This window comes from Plectropomus leopardus, chromosome 3 (assembly GCF_026936395.1).
Source record: "Plectropomus leopardus strain MGB_pleo_1.0 chromosome 3, ASM2693639v1, whole genome shotgun sequence".
Classification (NCBI taxonomy): Eukaryota; Metazoa; Chordata; class Actinopteri; order Perciformes; family Serranidae; genus Plectropomus; species Plectropomus leopardus.
Genome location: NC_142178.1, coordinates 3,177,301 through 3,192,081, shown reverse-complemented (window position 1 = coordinate 3,192,081; position 14,781 = coordinate 3,177,301). Strand labels below are relative to the sequence as shown.

Genomic DNA, 14,781 nt, shown 5'->3' with positions numbered 1-14,781 from the left:
CTTTGAAAATGTTCTTTCTTTGTTCTCATGTATATCATTGTAGGAACGTTTTACAAAAAGAACATTCTATGATCTGTCACCTCTCAACATCCACAAAACATCCTCAGCATGTTGCAGTTCAAATGTTATGTCTTAGTCAGCATTTACCCAATTTGAAATGATCCTTAAAACGTTCTTTGAACATCAGATTAAAAATGTTTTCTGTAAAACATTATTACAACTTGTAGGTAACATTAGCCAATGTTGTGGGAACATTCTGCCCTGTAAAGCCCTCTGAGGCTAAATATGATTTGTGATATAGGACTTTATGAATCAAATTGAAATGGAAACTGAATTGAAATAATTTGCTTCATCCTCTTTGGCATGCTTTGTAGTGAACTTGATCTTTAAAGCGGTTCCAGTCTGGAGTTGCTTCAGAATGACTTGAAACTGAAGGAGCTGGATTCATTCAATGTTTTTAAATCTAAAATGAAAGACTTAGAAGCACATTCTACAGGATGTCAATCTTTTTAGCATGCCTAGTTGTTGCCTGGAGTAAAACTGACTCACAGGAACTTCTCTTTATATATTTAGTTCTCTTTTATTGCAAATCTTAGTGCTTGTGAATGTTTTGTCTCCCTTTGTGTCTTTGTGCCTTCGCTGGTGACTGTCTTGGCCAGATCTCCCCTGGAAAAGAGATTCTTAACCTCAGTGGGACCAACTTGGTTAAATAAAGGTTAAATATATTAATAAATGAAATGTGCTATATAAATACATTTGCCTTGCCTGTTCTGTTCACAGTTAAAAGACTGCATTGGAGCAACAGCCTAAGCAGATTGACGTCTAAAAGATTGTGTTTGTTGCAATTATTTTATTGAAGCCTCCTTCCTTATGCAACTATGACTTGACACAGTCTCAAATCTGCAGCGTTTGCACTTTATACGCTATTTCTGTGCATCTGGATGTGTGAAAAAACTGTAGGCCCACAGAGAAGGACTCTGAGGAATAGACAGTCTACATGTTTGGCTCAGAACTGACATAATGTCCCTGTCAAAAGCTCCACTGTTGAAAAGATTTCCCAAATAGTTCTGTCATTGTGGAAATCAGCAGCATAGAATAGTATAGCATGCCAAAGAGCATTTTCAGGCCTCACTCAGTCATGCATGCACACATTGCACATCAGCTGGCAGATAAGAGGAAGAGGGAAAACAGGCTGGATCATCAGCACTGTATAGTCTGTCAAGCTGATTTTAATTCACAAAATCTAGAAAACCGAAAATTGTAAGTAAATACAACTCTTAATCTTAATTTATGTTAACGCTATATCTAATTGTTACATTTACTAACAGTTTGGTTCTATTTACTTGATTTTGTGACGTTGTTGCAGCTTAAAAATTATGGGTTTAATTAAATCAATCTTTCTTAGTTTTAGCAACTTCAGTAAACCAAGTTCACTGTACTATGTATCTACATTCTGCAGGTTGCAAACTAGTCAGTCACATTTATATTTTCTTAAACTCATTAAGGAAACAGAACTTGCAGATCTCCCAACTTAATCACTGGCCAAATCCTCCTTTTGATGATCAAGTGAAGTCAAGACTAACTTGGTTTACTTAAGTTGTTAACACTTATAAAGAACAAGGTAATTTCACTTAATCATAATGTAAACATAAGTTAATTATTATTAATTTTATTTACTTTCCTTTTTCAAGGCAGTCAGTTTCCAAGATTATTTTAGGTGAGACCTAAAGATTTTACAGTTAACTAAATTTTAAAAAGCGATTACACCGTTCTATGGCTGCAGTTTTATTTAGCCTATACGACAATTACACCAGCTTGTTCAGAGTTTTACAGGTTTTTGCAGACACACAAGCAAACATGTGACACTTTGAGGAAATTGTGTATAAAATCCGGTTTCTCGTTTGGTTTCCTTGCTGAAACGTAGCTGCATTTGTATGTCGTGTGCAGCAGCTGCGAGGCGTTTCAGAAAGAGTAAGTGGATGGAGCGCAGAGGACAGCCATTTTCTCTGTCGTTGTTCACATAAACGTGCACAGAAAGCTGCTCTCTCGGCGGGCTGGAACCCAGGAAATGGTCGAGAGCTGTGTCTCTGTCGTCGGACTGAACGACGCGTCATGTATTTGCAGCGTTGGAAAAGACTCATATTAGTCATTTCACGCAGACAGCCGTCGGAGGCTTGGTTACGTTCATGACGCAGCTCCTCTGCACATCTCTCCCCTTTTCCAGCTGTCTGTGCGCCTCATTAATATGAAGGGCTGTAATATGAAGCCGTGGAAGGATGGAAATAATATCCCGCGTTATGTCATTTCAGCTGAACCTGTAGGTCAGACAGAGAGAGCAGCCGCCTCCTGCAGGCATGTCAGGAAGATTTATTCAAGAAACATCTGACAGCAACAGCTGCTCAGGTCTAAATTATGAGCATTAAACAACTCTAATCCTCTTCAAAGGCACATCTAGGTTAACCCACAATCAACTCAAGTTTATGCATAAATAAACAGCAATTATGCGATCATCATATTTTATCTATTATATCCAAGTAAGTTTTGTTAGATTACTGAGAGAACCACCAAACATTTTTTTTAAATAGCTGTTTTTATAGAGCTTGAATAGATCTTTGCGAGATTTCTTTCAAGAAAATATGTTGCCAGGTAAAATATTTCAGTAACTTTGGACCTTCAAACACATCAAGCATTCCTATCTCACTCCAATGACATGTTAAGGTAAAATAGGACAGTCAGGTTTGTTTTTTATATAATAAAATTTATTTATGAGCTCAGGCTTTAAGTGATTGAATTATTCATGTAACCTGTGGCTATTCATAAAAAAAGTCCTTCAATTTTTCTAAAATGCTTTCCTTGTTCTTTTGCTTGAATGGCAGTACTTTTTTTTAAAAAAACAATTTATCATAAAAAAGTAAAGTGTATTTTGAAAACATTTTAACAGTTGATAAAATGCAACATCCTATAGGTTTTAGCTACTGCAATCTTATCAATTAAAAGAGAAAATCAATATGCCACATGGCTTACCTGCAAAGTTCTGTGACCAGTGATTTTTTGAGTCTATGCTCTGCCTGTCCTAGTCCTCTCAAACCAATCAAAAATGATTGTTTCGTGTTTCACATCTATTGTGACATGCAATCACATGTATGGCTATTGGCTGCTAATATTTTAAGAGCCCAATATGTAAAACCTTATTTGTCCCACTTTACCTGATGTCCCACCTTACCTGACTTGACCCTTAAGTATAAATTTTGTTTTCATTCACTTTGAATTGAAGTCATTGTGACCATTTAAATGATTGAAAAGACAGTGCCTTCCATATATAGCAATGAACCACGGCTGACCTGTTACCATATGCACAGAAGGTAAATAGCTGCTCCGGGCAGCCCAACTGAAAATAAACTCACAGGCTCTATAATAATCCTCATGGCCCGCAGAACACACACACACACACACACAGACCACAAATAGAGCCATGTACAGATTTAACAACTTCTGAGGTATGTATAGCCATTTAAGAGCATTATAGCGGCCGCCCTTTCCGGTTAAAAGCTTTAATTCTCTGTGGGAAGCCAAGGTCACATGTGATGCATGATACCAGCCATGAGCCTTCATGGTGTAGGATTATATATGTAGCCTATAAAAATAAACACATTGCACACAAGTCCATGTATCACTTGCAAACAATTTTATTATTGCAAAATGTATCATAGGAAGCCTTGGTGTTTTTTAGTCTGCACACAAAACATCAAAAGTGCATCTGATCAATGTTCTCACAGAGCAATTCACTGCACCTCAGATCACGGAGTGCTGGAGGTGATTTGGAGAAAAGGAGAAGGGGCATGTATGACACAAGGGAACAGATCAGATTATGACAATAATGTGTGGTTTTACAGACTTTTAATTACTGAGGTGTTGCAAAAGTTACTCAAAAGTTCACTGAATCCCATACAGAGCAGTGCAGCCTATACGGACAAGTCAGGGAGCCAGGGAGCATGAAAACGGAATCATACAGCTCCCAGCTGGTTGTGCTACTCTGTTGGATTACTCAGCTCAACAGGCAGTGTTAACACAAATTTGTGATTGATGTAATTCAAGAGAAGAAAAGGCATTTTTTAGTCACCGTACTGCTGCAAAACCTCAGATAAATAGTCACAGGGTTGTTTGTCCTAATGGAAGTGACTTGTGCTCAGTATCAGATCTCAAGATGCATGACTCAAATAACACTTTACCGCCGAACAGAGATCAAATCAATGGAGCATATATCAAACATGAACCGTTAATAATCTTTCATTTAAAAAAAACACTTTCCCTTTCAACAACGCAAATCACATTTATTGACACAAAGGCGCTTCATATTTTCTTTATCCCCTTGTTTAAGCATGCCTAATGGCATAATCTGTCCAAACAGCATGCATCCTTGTTTCAAGCTGTCCATCTGTTCACGCAAACGGACACACACACACACACACACACACACACACACACACACCCACACACACACACTTGCACAGTGTAATTTACCATGATTCAATATATTTGTCTTCCATACTAAATTTTCCATATAGCCTACATTTGTTTAACATTATCTGAGATGCAGAGAGTTGAGTGTATAATCAAATGACATCCATAGAAAAGTGAAGAGTATTTACAACCGTTAAGTGCATCTTCAAAGTTCCCGACATTTATTTGACTTAATTTGGCTTTTTAAACTAAGTTTGAAAAAAAAAAGTAGATACTGCATGTGATAAAATTTCCTGCAATAACAACAGAGCGCTTATAAGAACAAATATGCAAATAATGCAATAAAGGATCTTTTTTAAAAATATGAACTATACAAAATGAAAACAACATCAAGGGTCCGTTTGTACATTCAAGCATCTGAAAATACAAATATTTCTAAAGTACATTTGTACAGTTACACAGTTGGTACCTAGTTCCACTGCAAAATCTGACAAGATGATTTTATTATAGAAAAATCTAGGAAACTGATTGCCTTGAAAAATATAACTATTTATCTTAATTTATGTTTCCTTTAAATCTAATTGTTAAGTTTAACTTAAAATGAAGTTATATTTACTTGATTTTGTGAAGTTGTAGCAACTTAAAAACAACAAGTTAAATTAAATCAATCTTTCTATGTTTTAGCAAATGCAGTAAATCAAGTTCACTGTGTATTCTGCAGGTTGCAAACTAGTCAGTCATATTTATATTTTCTTAAACATGTTAAAGTGCAGCACCTGCAAATCTCCTAACTTCATCATTTGCAAAATTCTCTTGGTGATGATCAAGTTATCTCAGACTAACTTGGTTTACTGAAGTTGCTAACACTTACAAAGAACATGGTAATTCCATTTGACATTTTTAAGTTGCAACAATTTCACAAAATTACATAAATACAGCTACATTCAGGTTAAGTAAACAGTAAAGTAAATATAAATTAAGATCTCAAGTTATTTTTTTTAAGTAAGATCAACTTGTCCGATTTTACAGTGCAGTTATGCTGTTATATATTCCTTAAAGGTGACAGTGAGGCAGTTTGTAGTAATGTCTGTGATTACTATATTCCCGAGGAAAGGCTGGAAAGACGGAAATGTCTCTTCTTTTCTCTTTTTGTGGTCACAAACAGACAATGAATTGTCCTTCTCCCCCTCTGGAGTTGTTTGTGTTTCAGTATGTTTTTCTGTCTGTGCATCTGTTTGTGTTTCAACCTGTATTATACTTTGAGCTTGTGTGTGTGTTTCAGGTTGGGTAGCTTTAGGCCTAGACTTGACAATGCTCAAGTCAATAGGTTCCTCTTGGTCTGCATAGCCACAATCCTGCAGCCCAATGTGACTCTGATGTCCGTTTTGGTCGATGCTGATGCTTTGGATGGGTGAAGATACCGTGTTAGGTGCGCTGATACTCCTGGGGCTCAAAAACCTCTTAGTACTCCCATGCTCCTCAATGTCAGTGTCAGAGAGGTGTCGCTTTAGTCCTTGAAATCCACCTTGGCTTCCTCTTTTGTCCAGTGGGGAGGTAACTCCCCTTTCCAAAGGCAGGGAGAGCAGATTAGGCTTGGTTGTCAATTGTAAAGGCTGATCCACTGAAAGCTGCCCCTGACCCCTGACCTCGACATGTTTATCCTGTTCCGTCACAGTTGGCTCCGTTTGGGGGGACTGTTCCTTTTCTTTGGGGCAATCTCCGTTAAATCCAGATCTGGGAACTTTGTCTTTGGGGTTTTTTGCAAATCCATTCATGAGGCCAAGCTTCTTGACGAGTTTCATCTTCTCAAGGTGGTTCTCGGTGCAGTCGTCAGTCACTTGCTTTTCGACAGAATCGCCGTTTTTAATCTTAGCCGCTTGCATTCCATTTTCCATGTACTTGCTCATGACAATAACAATCCGTCCATTTTTGTTTTTGTTCTTGACAATCTTTAGCTTGCTGTTGCTGACACCGTTAGACTGTGGTAAAGCATCCTCCTTAGGCTTGACCTTCTCTGACTCTTTGTGGCCATATAGGTCTGCTGGAAGCTTCTTCAGCTCCATGGTGATGTCCTTGACTTTGGTGAGGCAGCCTGAGTCCTTGTCCCGGACCCACTTTTGTTGCAGCACTGGGGGAAGGTTGTACCCCTTGTTAGCCAGTTCTGGAGCTTTTGGCTTGGCAAATATGGGTTCGTGGCCCTTGAGGTCCGGCTGGTAATGGTGGTGCTTCTTGCTGTTGAGCTGATAGTAGTACTTCTTGCCGTTGGTCTGCTGCTCGGCTTCGCGCTCCCTGCACAGCGGCTGGTACTGGTGGTGCTTCTTGCTGTTGAGCTGGTACTGCTGACCCTGGGGACGGAGCATCTGGATGGGGCTGGTCTTCTGACAGCTGTCCTCATCTAGGGACGCCTCATGGAGGTCAGCCAGAATACTGGATCTCCGGGCGAAAGAAGGAACCTTTGAAACCAGATAATTTGTGTCAATAACAAAATCACAGTTACCTATATCAATATTAAATGAAGAAGAATTATAGAATTTCTTATGATTAAGTGTCAGTATTGAGTAAGTATTAAAGTAAAGGGCATCCCTTTTGGCGGGGCATTTGATTTATGGTCAAACTGCCGACAGTAGCTACACATGTCTGTCAGGCTACAACAAAAGGCCATGGTTCACTGGGGCCCACGAGCTGAACTTGGAATGTGTGAGGGGCTCTTCTGAGGCACCGAACGAGTGCACAGTTTATTTCAGGGGCCTCGGTCCATGTTCACACAGCCTTCCCACAGCTCCTGTGCAGCTCGCTCAGTCATAGGCCCGGCCATCACAGTGACATTTCAAAGTGTCTCCTGTGGCTGTGACCTCAGCTCCGAGGAATGTCATTGGCTGCTTTGTGTCCCGTCATTGACTTTATCCCATGTGTTACCACCAACACCCTCCTGAGAGGAACAAAAACACTCCTCTGAGGGGTTCCCCTGGCCTTTTGGTCTGCTGATTGATGCGCTAAATGTACAATTCACAGGCATTTAACTACAACTGTAAGGTCAGAGAACTTGTCCCTAAAACATAAAACAATATGTCCTTGCATATCTATTACTTCGATTAAATTTGCAATGTGCAAGCACTCCCACACTTAAGTTACTGGGGCCTTCCACTAATTTTAAACATGAAGATCAGTTATCCCATCACAGAGGGGCCCTGCTCAGCCTGTGAGAACACTTGTATAATATCCTCTGTGCCTCTGGAAATCTTTATAACAGTAAAGCTGTAGCAAAAACTGGATGTGTTGAGTTTGGGGGGCAAAATCATGCTTTTATGTTGCATTATGAGAATTGTAGGATTTAGCATTTCGAGAACTTGCCCTATTCTTGGAACTAAAAGCCAGGTTAACTCTGCCTTATGCTGCTTTGATTTCTGTCACTTATTTTTTAATCTCTCTTGTGAGTCCAACCAACTTATTGGAAGTGCAATATTAAATCCTTGGAGTACCCCTCTAAACCTGCCTTATATCAGACATTGTGTTGTCACGAAGCTGGAATTTCAAATTTTAATACAAAACCTTGAAAAGTATTGATATTATACAATTTTCTATACAACGGGAAAAATTCATATTGAGGGCATACAATCACATTAAAAAAATTCTAACAAGGCTATAACATGACTGTGATTTTTTTTTCTTGGTTAGTTGCAGAGAACGGCAGAATGACTGTATCATCATCATCATCATCACCATCATCCGAATCATCACTCAACTAAGATTGCTTCGCGTCAAGCAGTTGTTTTTTTGCTAGTCAGTGTGCTTTTGGGGATGTTTTGGTCCCCAGATTTTGCTGCGGGGGGAGTGTTCTTGACTTTCACATTACTCTTTGGTACAGGGAGCTACAGACATGCAGGCAGCAGCACAGGGGAGACCCTCTGCTTTGAAGTGATGAAATTACAGCTGAGAGCAACTTAGTAGGATACAGTCTCTGTTATTTGTTTGATGTGTAGTGTCAGCAAAAAATGTTGCACATTTATGCCCCTGTCAGCGTCATTAGCTCGTTTACTATATCATGTGAATTCTGCCTTCTCTCTGAAAGTCCCTCTGAACCTGTTTCAACTTTAAAACTTTGTATGGAAAACAAAACGAATTATTAAATATTCGTACTGAAAAGCCAAATCCGATTAACCTTGCATAATTCTAAATCAGGTACAGCCCTAAATGAAAGCGTGTCAAATAACTAGAATCAGTATGTATCCATAAGTCAATTTATTCATCAACACTTCAGAAATTCAAAAATGTAATATACTGCTTTCTGGAATTTGAGAGTGAATAACGCACGGAGATGAATCTTGAGCAAAACTGTAATTCATGGTTTACATTAATTATAATCACAAGCATCATTACTGTCTCACCTGAACCAGCAGGTGCTTCGGTTTGGGTCCTCTCTTGCGATATCCCATCAGCTGCTCTTGGCGTTCCCTGTGGGAGAGGAAACCAGCAGCCAATCAGTGAAACCATCTCACAGAGATGAGTCGCCGTTGCATGGCAACACAACGTCATGGGTGTCCTTCTTAGGCTTGATTAGAAAACACTGAGCCCATGTTACAGGTTGGAGTTACACCTCCTGACGCAAATTAAAATTCTTTCAATAATACACATTTTTATTTCATTGTTCTTTTTATAGTATTCCAACCTTTATTCCTGTTTAATACCTCACCATATTTGTAATTAACTGCTACAAAGAGCTTAACAGTGGCTTTATATGACACACTCTAAATGACACTCAAAATACCATGCAATGCCTGTAAATGATAAAGACCAGCCCCTCTCTGACTTTCCTTAGCTTCCCTCCGTCTCCGTGAAAGTCTCTCTGAGGCAGTAACTCAATACCACAGACAAGAGTGATGTCAGTCCCCTCCCCCACCCTCCTCCCTCACATCTAATTACAATGACGACTCAGTGTATTTTCATAGCCTGGCATTCAGACGATTTGGCTCCCCGGGGAGACACGCAATTAGTTTCAATAAAATCTCTCCTCTTTACAGAGGAGGGAGGTAATTGCGAAAACAGACACAGAATGATGTCTGTGTTTTGCTTTAACATGTGACCTGAGAGGTTGCTGTAAGCAAAAAGGTGAGGGGGGGTGGGGTAGAGAGAAAAGCCAGTGACAGCTTAACACGTTGTGCGTTTAGGAAATTCAATTATACTGTCCTTCATGTGGCGCTGTCTGCTCAGTCACTCAGTGGACTATTTAACAATTAGCCAGGCGGCTAATTTCACCATGGCGGCCCAATTTGAGAACCATGGACACATTCTGCTGCACTAATATGGAACATGAGGAAGTTCATCTGGTTAGACACTGAGATTTATAGCAGTTGCTAAGCTGCTATTTAGTTCCCTGTTCACTTCAAAATTTATTTCCTCTTGCCTTTAATACATCACGGACGGATAAAGAAAAGACACCATAATTCAAAGTCCTCCTTGTCTCAAAAATGTTTTTTTTATTGCTAGATCACTTGGATGTTTGACCCTCACTGTGCTGAGTGATGCATGTGCAGTGTTTGTCACTAGAAGGCTGTTTCCACATCAGTCATCATCAGAGGGTGTTGTCAAATCTGTGTGTTGAATATTGATTTGTGTGTGTGTGAGATGCAGTTCCCATGAGTGACACTCCAAAAGATTATCTGTCAGACTGCCATTTGTTTTAGACTTGTCAGCACTTTTTAGAATGAAACAGCTGACATGCACTATGAAGTTACTATTCATTCATTCATTCATTCCTCAGAAAAACATCATAATCTGCAATTTCTTACTCAGGAATTTTGTTTTACCTGTGAATTATTAATTTGATATTATTTATTTGTAAACTTTATTTTCCCATGGCAGTGTTGCACTATCAATCAGGTATCAGGGCCTAGAGAAAAAATAAATGTAGCATAGTATCACAATATTTTTGTATAACAATATTGTATTGATACACAAATGCCTATTTTTATTACTTACATCATAAATATTACAAATAAAAATTTAACTTTTGGTAGCCTACTAGAATAATAAAATCAAATGTTTTTTCTGTCCGCCTAAAAAGATGTTTTTGTGTTGTTTTTCTTTTGGAACATCTTTTGCAGTTGAAAAAAGGTAATAAATCACAATATATCAATGTATATTCTATGGCGATACGCAGCATATCGCAAAACATTTAAAGTAATTCTGTATTGTGACTTGGGAATCTTGATAATACCTTATTATATCATATTGTATTGTATTGTATTTTACTGTATCATATTGTGGGGCATCTGGTGATTCCAGCCTCTATATGGTATAGTATGTGATGAGAGTTTCAAACGTGGACATATAAGCAGAATATGTGACATCACGTGTTCAGAAGACAATGATGGTCCACCATGCAACTTAAACAACTGTGAAGTGGACACTTTAAGAAATGGATGATGTGTAAATAGAATTTTCAGTGACATAGGAGGCATTGTGTCTTTTGAAATAATATAATATATTCAAATATTCACTGTTTCTGGCTTTTTCAGTGAGTGAGGAAAAAGATGGAATTTTAACTAATTCTATTGTGGGGAATAAAAACAGACATGCATTTATTCAGAGTATTTTTGATATGTCTTCAAACATTTCTACAGGACATCTGAAATTTCAGCATCTACTCAAATAATGGTGTAAATGTATTAACTCTGAAAAAAACAACAACCAACAATTAGCCAACAGAACTTTTGTTTTGCTCAATTAATAACTTTTGCATAATAGGTTTATTCATGTCATCGTCATGTCCTGCGAAAGATGACACAGGTGCATCTGGTGAGTGGATGTTAGAACAGCAGGTAGCACTTAAGAATGATAACCTGATGCTGACACTCAAATAACTATCAGGTGACACAAAGTTGATACAATAAAGTGTCAGAGTTTGCTCTGAAGGTAACCCTGACATGAGTTTAACCCTAAAATGACCCTCTGATGACACCAGCGTTAATCCTAATCCAAACTCTCATAAAATGAAGATCTGCACAGGGTGTAGATGGTTATTATCAGGATGGGATTATCCAGATAGAGTGACAGGACAGCAAAGCTCCTGACTACAAACATACAGTTTAAACATGTGACTGAGTATCAGAGAATTCCTCTATGACCTGGGAATGTTGTGAATTTAAACCTGTCTGTGATTTATATGGTGTACCTCATCACTTGTAAGGACGGGTTATCCAAATCTAAACGTACCTGTCTTGGAAAGCATCAAGCAGTCTTGGGTCCAGGATGTTTTCCTCTGGTTCCCACGTGTTGTATCTGTTCAGAGAGCAGACAGTGAGCTGTGAGGACGCATCAGCCTGTCAAACAGTGGCACACATGAACAGACACTAGCTCCAGATTGAAGGTTATTTTTGCACCAAAACGACCCTTGACTTGTAAATCCTCCCAAAGCTCATATTTTCAGGCGTGTACATGTGTAAACAACACTCTGAGACACTCGCACTCCCTGTGGATGCACGTGTAATAAATCATGAGTAACTTTTACGCGCGGCCGTGGCAGGAGGGGGAGTAGGATGGAGCGGCCCAGCCTCCACTCAACTGTAGATATATGGGCATTTCTTCAACATAGGCTTCAATTATAGACATGTCTTCCTTTAATTGGCACACTGGGGATTGCATACATTGTAAAACCACATCCATCATCGAGGCGTCGAGCGCCCAGAGCAAGAACGCGCAACCGCCCTTGTGCGCGCCCACGCTCGTACGGATGCACACATTCACACACTTTTGCTTTGAATGTTATCATATGTTTTAAAAAGGAGGACTTACTTTGGAGACCATCCTCGCCACTTGACCAGGTACTCAAACCTCCCCTGTGGATGGAGAGAAACGGGATAATGAGCGTTACTTTACGCAGCAAAATGCGTTCTGCGTTGCACCGTCACCTGAGAAATCAACTCATGAAATCAACAGAAACATGTAGTCCGTGTAAAGGTGAAAGAAAGCAAAGACTAATGATCTTCGACTCCATGTGCATGTGTGTAAAAAAATGTCCTTCGGTGCTCTTGTGACAAACCTTTCTGCTGCGCTTCTTCTCGATGCTCTCCACCGCAAAGACGTGCTCTCCCGCGGCGGGTAGCTCCATTTTCCGACACAAGAGTAGCGCCTCTTTCTGTTTGTTCCTTCTGCTTTTTTTGTGCTATCCGACACCTTCTTCTTTGCTTTCGGGACGATTTTTTTCCTCCTGCTGCTGCTCCTCTGATATGAAACACAAGAGCCCCCCTCCTCCCCCTGTTTTCACTGCGCCTCTTCCCTCGCTTTCCCCTCGGAGAGACTCGTTCTGCAGGAGACTCGGAGCTGCAGCGAGAAAACACTTCATGCAAATAGCCGTTGGAGTGACGTCAGACGAAGGGGAGGTCATAGGGGCGGGGGTTGTTCCCGTGCTGCGTTCATGTGCTGTGGGAAAAATTGGCCTCACGACTTGGATGAACAATATGTAACGAAGCTGCAAACATGGGCGGATTGTCAATTTAGGGGCCTAGGGCACACATATGCAAAAGGCCCCACCACCTATTTGATTAAGAAGCCAGACACATAGATATTGTGGTGTTTACCTCTTTTTGTTGCTTTTTTTTTGCATGTTTCTTTAGCTATTAAACAGCATTTTGTGATTTTGTCTCTTTAAGTTTTTATTTTTATTTTGTTTTGGTCATTTTGTTTTTCTTTGTGGTTTTTTTCTTTGTTTACAATGTTAAGTTATTTTGTATCTCTCTACAGTTGTTTTGCGTTTATCTGTGGTCTGTGGTCACACTTCACCCATGCACCTGATGTTCTTTGATGGCTTGCCATTACAAAGTTACACTGCTAACTACTGGCCTGGCATGTATATTACAATGTTTTCGGGGGTTTTTTTGCAGATCCATGTAGGCTACACGAGGATCTTTCTCACAAGGTCATAATCACAAGGTCATAATATGAAAAGAGATTTTTTTTAAATTTTAATTTATGCCCCCTATAGTGTTTTTGTTTTAAGCAGCCCGTCCAGCAAAGGATAAAGGTCCTGTGTTATAGACAGTGACATGTAAGCCTACTCTTGCATAATTAGATCACCCATAGGCTGAGAGTTTGGACATTGTCACTTAACTTGTGCTGCTTGACTTCAGGCAGTAAGGACTGAAAATGCTACAGGAGGGGCCAGACTTTGCAATCAATACTGTCCGCAGACTAAAGGCTGAGGCGGCCATATAATCACACATTTTGAGTGAACTGTTGCTTTTTTCTTTCATCCATGCACACATGAAAATGAGGAAACTGGAGTTGGCTTGCAGCACACTACTGCATGAGGCACATTAGAGGGTAGCCTATATAGAAGTGAGCATACCCAATGCCAACTGTAACTGTCTCAGAGACCGTTTCATTGATGTATTTATTGTAAATGTTTTAGTAATAAATTCACAATGATTTAAGTTCATAAAGTTGTTAAAAGGTCATTAAAATGGTGATGAATAAGGTGTTAAAAAGGTAAAAAAAAGTTTGATAAAAATATGTCTACAAGATACTTAAAATGTCTTCTTAAAAAATGCGTTGCCTTTAATGTAATGTCTCTTAAGTTTCTGCAGAAAGTAGCACCACCCCAGTGCAGTTAATGGCATTATGGGAAACGTGATGTGTGGTGAGGTCATAGGTCAGTAGCATTGTAGGTAAGAGCAACAATGGCTGCAGATGACACACGTACGACTCCAGGGTAACGATGTTCTTCACATGGTCCTAGAAGCGCACACGGTAATTATTCTTTATTTATGCATTATGTTGTTAATGTGCCTTACATGGACATTGGTAGCACATTTTTGGTCAATTTGTTTTAAATCAGCACATTTCTGTCGTGCTAATTGGAGTGCTTAACAATGGACACTAGATTGAAAGAGTGTGGTAAATAAAATATGTTTTTCAAATGTTTATATCTTTGATTTTTGTTCTAGTTTTCAGAATGTTTGGAGTGTCAGAAGAAACAAAGAAGAGAGCAAATAAATCTCAAGAAAACATGCATGAGCTTCACCAAGTGAAAAATAACCTTGCACTATGCACCGCTGCACAAAACCATACAAGAGAAATAGTTAGAGGCAATATGTCCTCTAATACAGGCTGCCCACACTAACACCATGGAAAAATGTGGAGTTTTTCACTTTCATTTGTTCTCCCCTTTCTGGCTGAGGAGGTGTGCCAATGTGTGAATACTGTTGTATTTTTGGTTTGAAAGAAACCTACATGTAACGCACACAAATAATAATCATACATAAATTCCTTTGTGTGTATTCTTTTTATAATGTTCAACCAAAGGCGAGCATATGTGCGAGAACT

General features: G+C 39.3%; 1 protein-coding gene across 1 annotated transcript; it reads right to left on the bottom strand.

Annotated features, from left to right (window-relative positions):
• Positions 1-3,670: 3,670 nt before the first annotated feature.
• LOC121941949 (E3 SUMO-protein ligase CBX4-like) lies at positions 3,671-12,781 on the bottom strand. Its single transcript, XM_042484984.2, has 5 exons — positions 12,500-12,781; positions 12,253-12,296; positions 11,674-11,739; positions 8,847-8,913; positions 3,671-6,914 (listed from the first exon to the last, which is right to left on the bottom strand). Exons 1-5 carry the CDS (start codon positions 12,566-12,568, stop codon positions 5,496-5,498), a joined length of 1,665 nt encoding a protein of 554 aa, XP_042340918.1. The 5' UTR covers positions 12,569-12,781; the 3' UTR covers positions 3,671-5,495.
• Positions 12,782-14,781: the final 2,000 nt, after the last annotated feature.